This window comes from Embiotoca jacksoni, unplaced genomic scaffold (genome assembly GCF_022577435.1).
Source record: "Embiotoca jacksoni isolate LCO1_2020_lvr unplaced genomic scaffold, fEmbJac1.0.p SCAF_32, whole genome shotgun sequence".
NCBI classification, from domain to species: Eukaryota; Metazoa; Chordata; class Actinopteri; family Embiotocidae; genus Embiotoca; species Embiotoca jacksoni.
This window is the reverse complement of record NW_027185384.1, coordinates 3040946-3056736: the sequence shown is the minus strand read 5'-3', so window position 1 is coordinate 3056736 and position 15791 is coordinate 3040946. Positions and strand designations below refer to the sequence as shown.

The 15791-nt window shown below is 42.1% G+C and overlaps 1 protein-coding gene across 7 annotated transcripts in view; it reads left to right on the top strand.

The window, feature by feature from the left end:
- Nucleotides 1-15791, top strand: part of pcloa (piccolo presynaptic cytomatrix protein a) — a 56861-nt gene that overhangs the window by 12928 nt on the left and 28142 nt on the right. For all 7 annotated transcript variants that reach the window (XM_069164714.1, XM_069164713.1, XM_069164715.1 and 4 more), the window contains exons 4-5: nt 7959-8168; nt 11426-15515. In XM_069164714.1, coding sequence (XP_069020815.1) covers nt 7959-8168; nt 11426-15515 — 4300 coding nt within the window. The remainder of the gene's footprint in view (nt 1-7958; nt 8169-11425; nt 15516-15791) is intronic.

Genomic DNA, 15791 nt, shown 5'->3' with positions numbered 1-15791 from the left:
TTCATCCTTATTGGAGAATAAAAAAAATGTGGTAAACGGAGTGCAGCTGGAAGGCAGGCGCTTGTTTGACTGACAGGTTGTCAGAAAACAGACAACATCCAAGCCGCAAACTGCTCCTCTTTATTTACAATTAAATAATATGGGAAATTGTGAGAAATCCAGGCTGAGAAACAGTCTTATATGTTATGATGATGTATGAAAAAGGAAGTGAGAGCACTGTGAAATAAATAACAAACACTCACAGATAACATTTCAATGTGAAGAAGAGGAGGACAGGCCCTAAACAGAAGAGGCAAAAGAGATGACTGTGACAGGAAGAGGAGTCCAATAGAAGGGTGGAGGAGGAGGGGGAGGGTGTCACAAAGGATATGGGTGCTAACCCATGCTGCCTTAAGCAGTGCAGACCATGACAACCTGACTATTATGATTTGTTTTAGCACTTGTGAGTCACGCCGGTGAGTCACATCAACAGCACCTGTAGGCAGAAGTAACCGTCAGGCCGAAACATCTGGTGAAGCAAGAAATGAAGGCTGAGAAAGCAGCCAACATGTAAACAAAGCAGTGGTACGATGTAGTTCACCGCTGAGTTGATGGGTTTTAATTACATTCTGTGAGGCTGAATTGTGTCTCGTTTTTTGTTTTTTGACGATGCCTGAAGTGGATCTCTGTTAGACTGAAACGTTGCTTATTTAGAGTAAGTTTGCTGGGAGCTATCAGTGCAGAGTGCAGACATTTTTTCTTACTTTTGTCTCTGACATCAGTTTCATCCTTTCTAGAATCAAAAAGTTCATTGTTGCTAGTTGGATTGAACAGTTTGAAGAATTGTAATTGGGAATTTTATGACCAATACAACCCCAATTCCCCAAAAGTTAGGACACTGTGTAAAATGTGAATAGGTAGGTAGGTAGGTAGGTAGTTACTTTATTAATCCCCAAGGGGAAATTTTTTTCACGACAGCAGCATTTATAGATACAGGAAAGCAGTAAAATCACAGTAAAAATATTAAATATACAAATGCACAGTATATACAATAAAGTAGAATAAAATAAAATAGAATAATTAAATTAAATTAAAATTAACTAAACAATAGTGCAAAGTTTTTGTTGTTGTTGTTGTTGTTGTTGTTTTTTATATTTAAACAACCAAGAAAAAGGAGTCTTTTGGAGAAAGTGCTCCGCTGTCCCTGCAGCAGGTGGAGAGGGTGATCTGGATTATCCAATATGGATAATAGTTTGTTCAGCGTCCTCCTCTCCACCACCTTTTCCAGGCTGTCCAGTTTGCAGCCAATGATGGAGCCGGCCTTCTTAACCAGTTTGTTAAGTCTGTTGGTGTCGCCGGCTCCAATGCTGCCAAATAAAAACACAATGCAATGATTTACAAATCAAATAAACCAATATTTTATGCAGATAGACTAAAGACAACATACCAAATGTTGAAACTGAGAAATGTTTTGGTTTTATAAAAAAAAAAAAAAATAATAATGCTTATTTTGAATTTGATGCCAGCAACATGCATGGTCTGTGTATAGTTTTTAAAAAGATGCACTTGTAAATATTTCAATATTTCCTCTATCAGTATATGAGACTAGATATCATCTATAGAGTTTAGACATATGATGATATATGATGAAAATCTCTTTGCTGGAGCTCTTTAGCTCTATTTATACTATGTTCATATCGCCACAACTTCGTGTGAGGAACATATTGCTGAAAGGACAATGAATATTAGACCGAGACTCAATTGCTGCAACTACAGCAAAATTGTGAACTGTAAAACCAAAACAATGAGCATAAAGACACTAAAACCTTTCATACAGATGAAGTGCAGAGTAGGTAAAACATTTCTATGGGTTCTTCACAGAGCAACTGCTCTCGCATTACACATAGTCATTAAATCCATTGGTAATATAAAACAATGTATTTATTATTGTCACTGTTTTATTGAAAAATATTGATGAGTGAGGATATTTCATAGGTACAAAACACTAAATATTTTAGTGGCGATTTAGACAGGTAATAAAAGGAGGGATGGGAGGTTTTATTCCATTGTGGCCATCAAGATAAAAGGGGTCATTGTGTGACATTTGATTTATAGGATGACGAAGGAACTGGAAGCCTCAGCCATGAGGGTTGCTTTTGTTGTTGTTGTATTAAAGATCCTTACTTTAAAAATACTTCTTAGCCATTGGCAGAAGAAATAAAGAAAGTTTAAAATCCTTTCACAAAGTGGCTTTAACAAAACTCTGTAACTATTTTAGATGGGAAGCTGACACATGCAGACTGTTTATGATACAGATACAGACAGAAAATGCCCTACAGCAAACGTGTCTCTCCTTAATCTCTGGGCTCAGAGTAGTAGATATAAACACCTTCTCACACCTCCTCCTTTGTGTCAAATCATCTTTAAAAACCAACTTACTCACATAAACGCACACCTCGTCTTTCTCTTCTGGCACGGGAATATAAAAACACAATGGACTGACTGATTCAGATACTCTTGTCAAGAGAGAACTGAAACACTGAGACTCTTGTCTGACATCAGGTTAAAGATTTTGATTTAGAATGGGATAAATAACCTTCATCCTTCATTTATCCGGGGAATATTTCATCTAAAGGCTAACTCTGGCTTTCCTGCAGCACTCTGCTCTACTCACATTTGGCTGCACACATTCCCATCTATGTTCAGACCAGTGTAACCACAGTCCTCTAATGCTGGCTACCAAGCAGGTGAGCCTTAAAGCACTTTTCTCAAAGGCTTTTGGACAGCAGCAGAATTCCATTTATTCAACTCCCCCACTCAAACTTTGCTTCTTATTTGGGGATTAAAGCCAACCATCTCCTGGTCTTGAGCCCAGTTCTCAACCCTTAAGGCTGTTACCACTCACGTAACATGTAGTTTCATGATTCAATTGAGAATTGCATCAACACGTGAAAAAAAGTGTAAGTGCAGCACATTGAAGCAGAGATGGTAACATCTATAACAGGGGGACATTCATTAGGACAAAGATCTTTTTTGGCTTGCAAAGGAGCTGATGCTGTGATGTTCTGCTTGCAGTCAAGTGCATTATAATTAAGTTGGCCACTCAGCACCAGTCATCAATGAGAGAAGGGCAGCGACTCCCACACTTTAATTTTAGCGGATGCTCTAACACTGAAACGTGAGGTGAGCTGTGCTGCAAAAGAACATGAGTGTCTAGTCTATCAACATCCTTATCATTCATATATTAAGGATTATATCCATGAGATTCATTTTTGTTCGGGAAATGGTCAGTTTGAAAGGCAAAGTTTCATTTCAGATTTGAAAGAATACTGTATATTTTTGGGATATGTGATATGCCCATGAATTTCACAGAATAGCATTCATCAACATTATTAGTATTAACCATAGTTCTTCTGTACGTACAAAACGCTTTGTTATAGACATAAAAAAATAATGAATGAAAAATGATGGTAAATATTTTCCTGCCAGTAAAGGAGTATGTAGGCCTGCCTTTATGTGTATATTAAAGGTTCAGTATGTAGGATTTAGTGGGAGCTATTGGCAGAAATGGAATATAATTTTCATAAATATGCTTTTGTCAACGTATAATCACCTGAAGCTAAGAATTTTTTTTTTTTTTTTTTTTTGTCAGCTTAGAATGAGGCCTTAATATCAACATAAGGAGTGGGTCCTCTTAAATGGAGTGTGCCATGTTGCACCGCCATGTTTCTACAGTAACCCGGAAGGGACAAATCAAAAGCTGGCTGTGGAGAGGACTTTCATGTTTTTCGGAAGTTTTGCAGCCACCTTCTCTTACATGATTGAAAGGGGAAGATCAGGCGAGAGATGTTCAGTTGGTTGCAATCTGCAAATCTAATGCCACTGAGTTCTACACACTGCTTCTTTACAATGTGGATTGAAAACACCAGTGTTTTGTTTGAAGGAGTAGTTTTATTATCGGGAAATTAACTTATTTTCTCTCTTTCCAATAGTTAAATGAAAATATTTCTTATTTCACCATTAAATATGAGGAAAAATGCAGCTCTTGGGTTTGGCACGAAGACTTGACTTTCTGCCTACCAGCTCCTACAAAATTCAGTACTGAACACTTTTAAAAGGACATTTTACAGGATGAGGGTTATTTCTGGCAGCGAGGATGCCTGTTTCCTACTGTCTTTAAGCTAAGCTAACCAGCATGAGATGGATATAAATCGTCCCATTTATCTGGTGCAAAGGAAGCCAGTAAACAAAAAAACATTGAACTGTTTATCTCGGATTTTCTGACACAGTGATGCTGGGAACCCTCATTGCGAAATAACAATGAGCAATCAAAGCTGGTTGAACAGACGTTAACCTGGTAAAAATGACATCAACCACATTCCTAAACTCCTCTGACACATTTTAAGGTCATTCTTGGCAGTCAACTTGAACCACGGCTTGTCCTGGCTTCCTCGCAATTGATTTGCAGATTTACAGGGCGATAATGTTAAGCTTGTTGGCAGTAGATGGTGTTGAGTCACCTCCAATGGTCATTAAGCTCCTTTACTTTTACTGCTTCACCATTTCCCTCACCACATGATGTTTATTTTCTCCTCCTGCCTTTAGTTTAAGTCTGTTATTCTCCCTGCTTGTCTTCTTCCTCTCGATAATCTCTCCTCCTCTCATCCTGCTGCTTTTCTCTTGCCTCTCACACACCATTATCACCACGGTTTTTCTCACATTTTCTCTACCTCAAACCTTCTCCCTCCTCTCATCTGTTTTGTCCATCTGCCCCGTCCTCGTCCAGATCCTCAATTTAAGATAAGATACGACTTTATTGATCCCTGTGGGGAAATTTAGACATTTAAGCAGCTGAGCAATAATTTGTAAAACTAAAATTTTATAAAGTATATGATACGGAATAAAATGATACAAAATATAGAAAGGACAAAGTGTGGGTAGAATTCACCCTCTCTCTGTGGCGGGCCCTGTCTAAATTTAGATGAGCAAAACCCTCGTAGGATCCCTTGTCTTAATCAAAGAGCTGCACCGACCTTCACAACACTCCAACTCCCTGTTGGAAACAATAACCTAACATGGCTACGGCCCATCTCATCCCAATATCTGGTTGCCGTCTGCGGCATTCAGTTTGTCTTCTTTCCGTGTCCTTGGAGGAAGCTTGACGAAGACAAAAACGTTTGGAGCTCTCACTCTGAATCTGTCCTCATTCGTTCACGTGTGAGCTTGTATTTGTTTGAGAGTGTCGTGTAGGAAGAGAGGGCTGAGTTGTCGTTTCCTTCCAAGGTATTCCGTGCCTTTTATCTAAGTATGTGTGTGTGTCATCGGCCGCCGTCACAAACCCATCTCCGTGGGTGTTGGCGTGTGTCAGCTCTTTGGCGTCCGTGCCCATGTGATGCTAGAAAACGTCCTTGATGGTGACGTGAGCGAGTGACTCCTCGGCTTTTATGAATCATCCATGCTGCTGTTTACAGCACCCATCACGGCAGTCAGACAAAATCTTCCAGGGGAATGTCACATTTATCTGAAAGCTGCAAAAGTCATTATGTGAAAATGCACCTGTTTTGTTTTGTGCAAGAGAGGAGTATACCATCCGTGCTAATTCAGATGCTGCTGTTTAACTGCATTAGTGAAATTTGTAACAGGTGTGGTGACAGGTGTGCCTGAGGAATCTTCTCTGATGGTAAAAAAAAAAGGACCTTGTTTATAAAGTGTCACAGTCTGACTATAGATTTGTAGTCGGTATTTGTTAAATTAGTTTGCGAAAACGGTGTCACCCAGAGCCGAGTTGCTTATTTTACGTACAAAACTTAGATATTCAAGATAAATATTCAAGATATTAAATGCACAATGGTATTACACAGAAAAAAAAAAAGCTAAGTTGTATTTCTAACATCTGATTATTGTAAATACAATATTTACTTTCCACTCTCCATTTAGCTGTGTTTCAGTACCTACCAACCATTAGGGGAAATAGTCAGCCAGTTAGCTGACAAATGCTAATTGCTAACTTCATCTGTCTGACCTTTGATGCCTTAGACACTAAAACCCTCCATGATAGATAGATAGATAGATAGATATACTTTATTGATTCCGCAAGTGGACATTTTTTTTTGCTACAACAGCATGGAAAGATACACTGTTAAAGCAATAAAAATGAAACAATTAAAATGACGAAGCTGAGAAGTACAAAATTGGTAAAACAAATAAAATAAATGCATCATGGTATTACACAGAAAGAACAGCAAATATTCACATTTAAAATGTTGTTCATTTAAAAAATTACAAAAAAAATTGGATTGACTAAATAAAAAAGAAACACATTAATTAAGTGTGTTTGAGGGGGCAGGAAAAGCTTCAAGTGTGCCTGTTGTGATGTCTTGATAACATCGGGGATGACAGGGCTGAGGCTGAACGACTGCCTGACTGAGTGGGGTTCCATCATTTTCTATCAGCTCTCACTGATGTAGCTGTCAAAGATGGATTTTTTTTTTTCCCCATCTCAAGTTCTCCCAGCAGGGACCAGTAGAAGGGGTTAAGTTGATAAACACATGCTGGCAGACGCACATTCTGCACATACACACAAAAACACTCGCATCTGTACCGTGGCCATCATAACATCTGAGGATTAACTGGATTTCTGTGAGTCAGAAATATCAGCAAACCTTCAGAGCACTGGTATCTCCATTGCCTTCACTCTTTACAAATAATAAAATCATCACTTTCTTTATTACTTTTTTCTTTCTTTCGCGTCACAGTTTATACACAAGAGAATATTTGTCTGACTTTGTGCCACCGGAATGTGTGTCACTCTCCCTCAAGTGTAAGCTTTCTACTGTTTAGGCACGGACTGAAACATGGCGGTTCATGCCTTATTTAATGTGACTTTGCTGCTGCAACATTCCCCCGGTCATCTTCTTTCAACCACCCCTCTCCTGTCTCCTCGTTTCTTTCTCTCTCCGTCTGTGCTTGGAGAGTTTGTCTGCTGCATGCCTTAACAGACAACCTGCGATCTCCTCTGAAGCCAGAATTGAGCATAAACCCAGCTGTTAATCCAGGCAAAGGCATTCATAAGAAGGGGTCACAGAGGAACGTTGGAGCAATTGGCGAAATGTAAAATGAGGTGTTTGTGTGTGTGTGTGTGTGTGTGTGTGTGTGTGTGTGTGTGTGTGTGTGTGTGTGTGTGTGTGTGTGTGTGTGTGTGTGGTTTCCATAATGCATGATATGGTCTGGTGTCCACACGTTGAATGGGTGGTTGTGTTTTGCTGTATTTATTTTCTCCCAAATCCCAACATGTTGATTGTTTATCATGTTCCCCCTTAAAGTAATTCAGTCCTGGATATTAAACCCCAATAATAGCAGCAGCTCTTGAACCATAGCTCGCAGCAGGGCCTTCAGTCTAGGTATGTTGACTCTAGAGTTCTGTGTTTAAATGAGTACCTGGGAATATACAGCAGTAAAATAGCCATGACAGGGCAAGATTTAGCAGAGCTCTGGTGATTTTAAGGAGGGAATTGTTGTATTTAAAGAATAAACTGCACTGAACACATTCTGTGAATTGACCTGTGCCGGGCTTCAGCATCTCAATAGAGATGGAGACAAAAATTCACATTCAAACACAGCCTCTCTCTGTTAAGTTTGCAACATGAAATGTCTGCACAGGCCAGCCAAAACTTTCTGACATGCCTCTGTAAAGCTCTGTCCCATTACCATGTATTATGCATGGGACCATCTCTTAAGTCCCACAAATGTAAAAGCTTCCCTTGAAATAGAAGAAGTCATACTGTGTCAGAGTGACGTTTTGAATACGTAGAGAAATTTTGTTCCAATTGGAATTTTTTGTGGTCATCATACAATTCAGACAAGACACTTTACACATATTGTTAAACAGGTCTATCCCTGTTACTTGTTTTCTAAAATCATGGCTTGTTTAAAGAATTCATCATAATTACTAACAATTTGTTCTTATCTTTGTCTTACAGAAAGAATGGCTTTGCCTCAACTGTCAGACCCAAAGAGCAATGTCAGGCCAGCTGGGAGACATGCCACCGCCAACCATGGCTTCCCCGAAGAAGCAACCACCTGCTCCTGCTCCTGCTCCTGCTCCCTCCTCCACCCCGGCCCCTGCTGCTGTAGATAACAAACCTGTAGTAGAAGCAGCAGACCAAACCCCACCAGCTCCTGAAACCAAGGTAGCACCTTCAACCATTCCTACAACCTCACCTGATAGTGTACTCATTTCACCGAATGAGAGTACCCCTCCTCCTAAGGACAGTCAGAAAGAACAAAAACAACCACTAGCAAAGGAATCAGTATCTGAGAATGTAATTCATCCCAAGCCTGACGCTCCAAATTCAGAAAATTTAGCTGAGAGTGTTACAGTAATCCCACCAGTTCAGCAAGAGCAGAGCAGCTCTGAGAAAGCAGCAGAGGATCATCCTCACCCTGAGACAGTGCCATCTGGTTCTGATCAACAAAGTGCAACTGTTAGTGAACTTCCAGCAGTTGAGCAACAACAGAGTAGCTCTGAGAAAACAGCAGAGGACCAAGCTCACCCTGACACGGAGATATCTAATGTTGAGCAACAAGCACAGAGTGCACTTGTCAGTGAAATCCCAGAAGTTCAGCAACAACAGAGTAGCTCTGAGACTGTGACACAGGACCTTTCTCTCCCTGTGGAAGGTGAGATGCCAAATCAATTGACTAATGCAGGTTTAGACAAGACAAGCGACCCTGCTGAGGTAGAAATTGAGCCAAATCCCAAGATTACTCCGAGTGAAGCTGCAGCTCCCCTGACAGATAATGAGAAAGTGGAGCCCACTCCCGAAAAGCTCCCAGAAGTGACAACAAATTCAGCTGAGTCAAAGCCTGCTTTGGTCCCCGAAGCAGTCGCACAGGAAGTAGTTCCTGTTCAGCCAGATTCTACCGCTGCAGATGTAAAAGAGGAGAAAATAATAGAGGCTCCCACTGAGAAACCCCTGACCGATGAACCCCAACCTACTGCAGCTGATCAAACTCCAGCAGACACAGCACAGCCAATACCTCCTGGAGCTCCTGTTGACAAAGTTGATGTCCCTAAACCTGACGAGGAGCAAAACTCAAAACCAGATCCAGCAAAGTGTGTAGAATCAGAAAGTCTGTCAGTAGTGTCAGAAAAACATTCCGTCTCAGCTCCAGAGGGGCAAAATCAGGCAAACGAAGTGGAAAACAAACCCACAGAAAAAGAGAAGGAGCCTACTCCACTTGATATGGCAGATAACTCACCTACTGTTGCTCCATTTGAAGAAGAAACTAAAGCTCTAGAGAAATTAAATGAGGAGAATAGCGTTGAAAATAAAGAGGTAACAGTTAAGCAGAAAATACCTGTGGGGGCTGAAAAAGAAAAATCAGTTGAGATGGGCACAAATGCAGCTGCAGAGAGTGGTGTTGAGGTAAAAGGTGATGAAGGGAAAGCTGTAGAAGAGGAGGCAACTGAACAGAAAACTGTGGAGGAGAAGGTTAATAAAGAACAATCAAGTGCAGCACCCTGTACTGAAACAGAGAACATGTGTCCTGTAATAGAGAAGAAGGAATCAGAAACAGCAGGAGAGTCAGCTCCAACAGTCCCAGAGGAAACGCCAAAGGAAGAAACACAGATACATAAAGAGATAGAAGCAGGAACAAAGTGTGAGCCTGCTGGGAAAAGTCTTGTTGAGATGGTATTGTTGTCAGAGAAGTCAGAGGAGAAAGAAAAGCCCATGGTCGAAGCGGGGACTGTATCAGAGAAGGAGGAAACGCACAGAGCTGCAGATACAACGTCAAAAGAAGATGATAAACCTGACAAAGCAGTGGTTATCTCTACTCCCCCGCCTCATGATTCTGAAGAGCAAGAAAAGGTCAATGTTGAGGCGCCAGTGCAAAGTGTAGAGATGGTGACATCCTCAGCTGTTATTAGTGAAGTTAGAGATAAAGGCGAGGAGAAGCCTTTCCAGGAAGACACAGAGGCTGGTTCACAAAAGACAAATAGTGCTGCTGATAATCAACAGGAGGTAGAGAGAGAGACATTAGCTCTGACAAGCAGTGATGAAAAGCTTGAGAAAGTTGTTGAGCTGTCACTCAAAGAACAGGAAGGAAAACATGACAAAAAAAAGGATGAGTCACAACCTGTTGCTGGAAACGTCCAGGGAACTATTTTGTTATCAGAGGCAGAGGCAGGCGCAGTGCGCGACAAAGATGATACTGCAAAGTGTGATGTAGGAGAGAACACAATATCAGAGAAGGATGAAGTATCAGTGAAGGCTTTGGAAAATGGAGGCGTGTCTCTATCAGTAGCTTCGGTCCCTGTAGCAGAACCTGAGATCCTCTCTGTAGTTAGTGATCAGGACAGAGGCCCAAAGGAGGGGAACACTGACATGGAGGAGAAAAAGGAGGCTGAAGCTCAGCCTCTGGAAAAGCACAGCGATGAAGATGCAGTCTCTGAGGTGACCCTAGTAATTGGCTCATGTGGCAGTAGATGATATAATTAGCTTTCTGCATTATTCGCTTAATGGCTGCAATATTAAACATATGATTTGAAGAACATATGGAAATTAGGCATATGGATATATTGTACCACACTGAAAATGTATATCTTAACACTGCAATACACTATGTTTTGATTAATGACTGTCACATTCATATTACTGAGGGGTGGAACTCTTTAAGGTCCCATATTGTATAAATCCAGATTTTTGTTTTTTACTATAAAGCATGTCTAGGGGCTATGTAAATACTGTGAGTGTGTCAAAATGCTCAGTCCACAGAGAAATGCACACAACCCATATTCAGCAACTGTGTCGCTTGGACAAGCGGTTAGGACTTCCGTGAGTTCTCGAGCCCGCCTTGAGCACAGCCCACTGTACAACCATTTATCTGGAAAAAAAAACACAGTAAAACAAACAGAGGTTGTAAAAAAACTACAAGACTGAAGAAAACCTGTGATTGGCTTGGGTGACGCACAGAAAACAGTTAGCCAATCAGAAGAGAGGGTTATTTTTATCAACACGCCTTGAAGACATTTAAAGACAGACACTTAACAACCTGTTCTTGGTTGATCTCCAGTGAGAGGCTAACGAAAAAAGATGTAAAACTATATAAAGAGGGCTTTTGGTACCTAAAACTACAAACAAAATTGTATTATCAATATCAAAGCTGAAAATAAAAACTTGGCAAAGTGTAAAATACATGGCCTTTAAACTAAACTAATAGTGTTTGTCATATTATTACTTATATCATTTAAAGTATTGAAAAAAATTCACCATATTAATAATTAACAGTTCTAGAAAGCATATTTTCCTCTCCATTTGTTTTTCCTGTCATTTCTGAATGTATAATCACCTAAAGATGGTGCACGTGCAATCTAGTTTAGAGATTGTAATTTTTTTTGCAAAGTGTAACTAAACAAATATTATGTCTTGTTCTAATCCATCAGGTGAAAGCAGCGGAGACCTTGAAAGAACCTGGAGTGAAAGACGTAGCTGCCAAGGAGGGCAGTCCCACGAGCCCATCAGACCTAGCAAAGCTTGAAAGCACAGTCCTTCCCATTCTTGAGGCCAAGGCAAGCACGCAAGAGGAGGAAAAACAAACAGACACTTTAAAGACCAGACGTAAATTAGAGGTACTTCCTCTTTCACCTGACTCACCAAGCTCAGAAGACGACAGAGAACTTTCTGAGAAGAATACCAAAGGTACCACAAAGAAAAAGCTCCTTGTGCCCATGGATGTCAGGGCTGACTCCCTGGAAGATAGCAGTGAAAGCTTTGGAAAAGAAAGCCCAATGTCAGGAGATGATGAGGAATTTATCAGAAAACAGATAATGGAAATGAGCGAGAATGAGGATGCTTCCCCATCGGATGAGGAAAACCTAGTCCGGCGAAAGATCAAAGAGGAAGAGAAGAAACAAAAGGAGCAGAAGAAAACAGAGACTGTAGAAAAGAGCACATCAGGAAAAGCCAGACGACTTACCAAGAAAACCCCTATAAGTCCAGATGATGAAGATAATGAGCTCAACGCCTCTTTATATATACCTGATGTAGACAAAGAGGGGACACCAGAATTAAAAGAAGAGGAGCGTCAGAGTGGTACAGCAGTTCGCAAATTCCAAACTATGGACCTGAATACAACCAGCATCCTCATGCGTATACCTAATGATGACGGAGAACCTGAAATGGAAAGCCTGACAGACTCTCCAGATGATCGCTCTCGGGGTGAAGGGTCATCCAGTCTACATGCATCCAGCTTCACTCCTGGAACATCCCCAACATCCCTCTCATCACTGGATGAAGACAGTGACAGCAGTAGTCCAAGCCATATCCGTAGTGGGGAGGGTAAACAACACAGGAAAGCCAAACACAGACAACCCGGTCAAACACTGCCAACTATCGAAGACTCCTCTGAGGAAGAAGAGTTACGGGAAGAAGAGGAGCTGCTCAGGGAGCAAGAAAAACAGAAAGGCTCAGGGAAAAAATCCAAGAAAGACAAAGACGAGATTCGATCCCAAAGGAGGCGAGAGCGTCCAAAGACACCCCCGAGCAACCTTTCCCCTATTGAAGATGCCTCACCAACGGAAGAACTGAGGCAAGAAGCTGAAATGGAGGAGATCAGACGATCGTCCTGTTCTGATTTTTCTCCTAGTATTGAATCCGATCCTGAAGGATTTGAAATCCATGCCGCAAAGATTGCAGCAGTCCAGAAAACGTATCAGTTGCCTACATCAGTATCTCTTCACTCCCCAACAGAAGATGAAAACACTGATGAACAACAAAAAAAACCTCTCAAATCTGCTGATGAGGCTTACGAAGAAATAATGCTGAGGGCAAAGTCTCCAACAGTTGAAAAAGGTGAGATTCAACCAGGTAAAGAGTCTCTTTATGGAGGCATGCTCATTGAAGACTATGCCTATTCATCTCTTATTGACAATTCAGCGACTGACCTGGGGGAGCCAGAGAAGATTATTGTTCCTGCTCAGCCCAAAAAGCTGAGATCACCAGATGAAGTTTACGAAGACATGATAAAGAAGAGAAAGGAATTTATGAAGCTGGAGCAGGAATACCAAAATATGCAGCCAAAAATGGAAAGCACATGCCCAGAAATTGTGCTGCAACCTGCTGAGAATACCTTCTCCACAAGCAGCACAGTAACATTGGGCAAAGATGGGAAGCCATTGTTGGATGCAGAAACGGTCTATGAAGAACTAATGAAAAGAGTCCTAACTCCAGGAACAAGTCCAACTCAACAGGAGCCAGAAGTGGAAGCTACTGCATCTAGAAGGGCTCTCCACCCCATCCCAGACTTAAAGGTGACACAGTGCTCTTCAGGAGAGTTGTCTTCTGATGATGAGAGTATGATTAAAAAGGAAGAGGAGACAACTGCAGTATCAGACAAGACATTGGTAACAGAAAAGGAACCTGTTAAAGACTTTTCTGAGTCTCCCCCGTCATCCCCATCAGATCAGCAACCTCACACGACAGTCGCAGTATCTCAGGCTGATGTTGTGGACTTGTCTAGTGCATTGCCAAGAACATCAGCCCCTGTGATTGCCAGTGTATCACCTTTACCCACAGTCCCCCAATACACATCTAGTATTCCCAGTGTAGTGTCAACTGCCCCACCTGTGCCCCCTAAACCAAATGTCCTGCGTAGGGCTAATTCTCAGGAAAAAGCAGAAGAACCTGTTGCGCCACCACTGCCTCCTCCCACCCCACCAAAACCTACTGTTTTTCCCAGGAAACCTCCAGTTCCACTTCCACCTCAGGCTTCAGCAACTCCAGTAAGGCCAGATTCAGTGGCTATGACTACAGCCCAAGGAACCCCTACAAGACAAGCAGTTACTCCAACATACAAACCTCATGTTCCACCTCCTGTTCCTCCAAAGCCATCCATTCCTACTGGGCTTGCGGACAGCCACAGACCAGGGCATGGTGTCAAACCACCAATAGCACCAAAACCTGGATCACAGCCTTCCTCACCTGCCCATGCCCCATATCCACCAAGACCCTCTGTACTTCCCACAAGTCCGAATGACACAGTCCTGAATCTGAGCCCCTCTTCTGAGAGTAAGCCGTTTCAATCCTCACCAAAGTCTCCTTCTTCTCCAAGATATGCCAGAAATCTTCGTGACACATATGTGGTCATCACACTGCCATCTCAGCCAAGCTCTCCAGTAGACAATGTCACAACTCAAGCTCCCTCTAGTGCCGGCCCAGCATCACCTTCTCGCAAAGCTCAGCCCGAGAATTATCACCAACCTCAGCCCCAACCTCAATCATATTCACAGCTGCATCAACAACCAACTCCTCCTCAAACAACCAGGATGCCTCTGGCATTCACACGAGTTACAGAATCCATTGAAAATCAAGAGATTTGTGGCCCAGAAAAACACGTGTCCAGTTCTTGTCATATAATTGAGGCTATATCTGCCTCAGCACAGCCACCTGTGGTTATGCCTAACCTCATCTCTCAAGTGGTCACCACAGAAGTCCAAAGGACCACTGTCTCTGTTGTTCATGAAAGGTCACCACCACCAGTGCCAGCTCCAAGGGCAAATGGTGTCCCAATCTTGATGGAGAAACCTAAGCCCCAGTTGCCACCACAGAATGCACAGGCCTTTCAACCGTCCGAGGTGGTAGATCTTAGGACAATGAAGGTGGATTCAGAATCAGACATGAATGGTGTGGATCTGTCCGCTAGCTCAGACTCAAGATATCAGTCCTTTGCAACTGATGTCAGTCGTACCAAGAGTGCAGTGCAGTCACCGGTGGTCAACCTCAGTGCTGAATCATCCACTGTTTCTGTAGTCACTGATAGCATCACCATTGTGACCTGTGCTGCCACAATCCAGCAATGTGACCATGTAGACACCTCTCAAGCATCTTCAATGCCCCTTCAGCTAACAAAAAACAAGGCATTCGAACCTGTTTGTCAAATTGTATATCGGCCAATTGATTCTCAGCCCTCGACTCATGCTACTACAGAGATCCCCATTAACCTCTCAGTTGGATCAAGCACAGGTGGAGGACCATTCCACACCACCTCTGTCACTATTGCACCCACATCTGCTCCAGGTTGTGTGGCTAATGGATTAAGTACAGGTACAACTAGCGTAGCAGGAGCTGTGGACCTCAGCACAACAAAACCATTCAACACTGTGGTATCAGTGGATGCCGCATCTGCAGAGGTGGTTACAGCTGTCATCACAGATGATGGCAAACCAGTGGATCTGACTGCTGGAAAAAGAGCTGTATGCTGTGATGTTGTATACAATCTCCCATTTGCTGGAAGTTGCACTACTCAGCAACCCACCACACCCCTGCCAGAAGATCGTTTTGGATATCGTGATGACCATTATCAGTACGACCGATCACCTTACGGCATGAGAGGGTTTGGCGGAATCAAACCGTCAATGTCAGACACTAACCTAGCAGAGGCTGGCCTGTTCATATACAAGAGTAAGAACAGCTATAACTTCAGTGGCTCAACAGACGGTGCAGTAGATCTTACCTCAGCAAAGATTTCAGATGCAGGTCAGTGCTGTGACATTGCAGACCTGTCACTTAAATGTCACTTTGAACTGCCTCCACTCATTCATGGCTAATGTGGCAGTTTTTCTTTGTTTTTGTCTCATTTTGCATGGACTATTTTTTTTTTTTATCATACGTTTTTGCATGTGCCTGCATGCTTTTGCGACTCAGTATTGAATTTTTTTTTTTTCACTGTTCCACCTTTTATTTATGATTTAGTTAAGGCATGGCTTGCTTCCACATTGAATAAGTCTGCAATATTGAGACTGAACTGATATT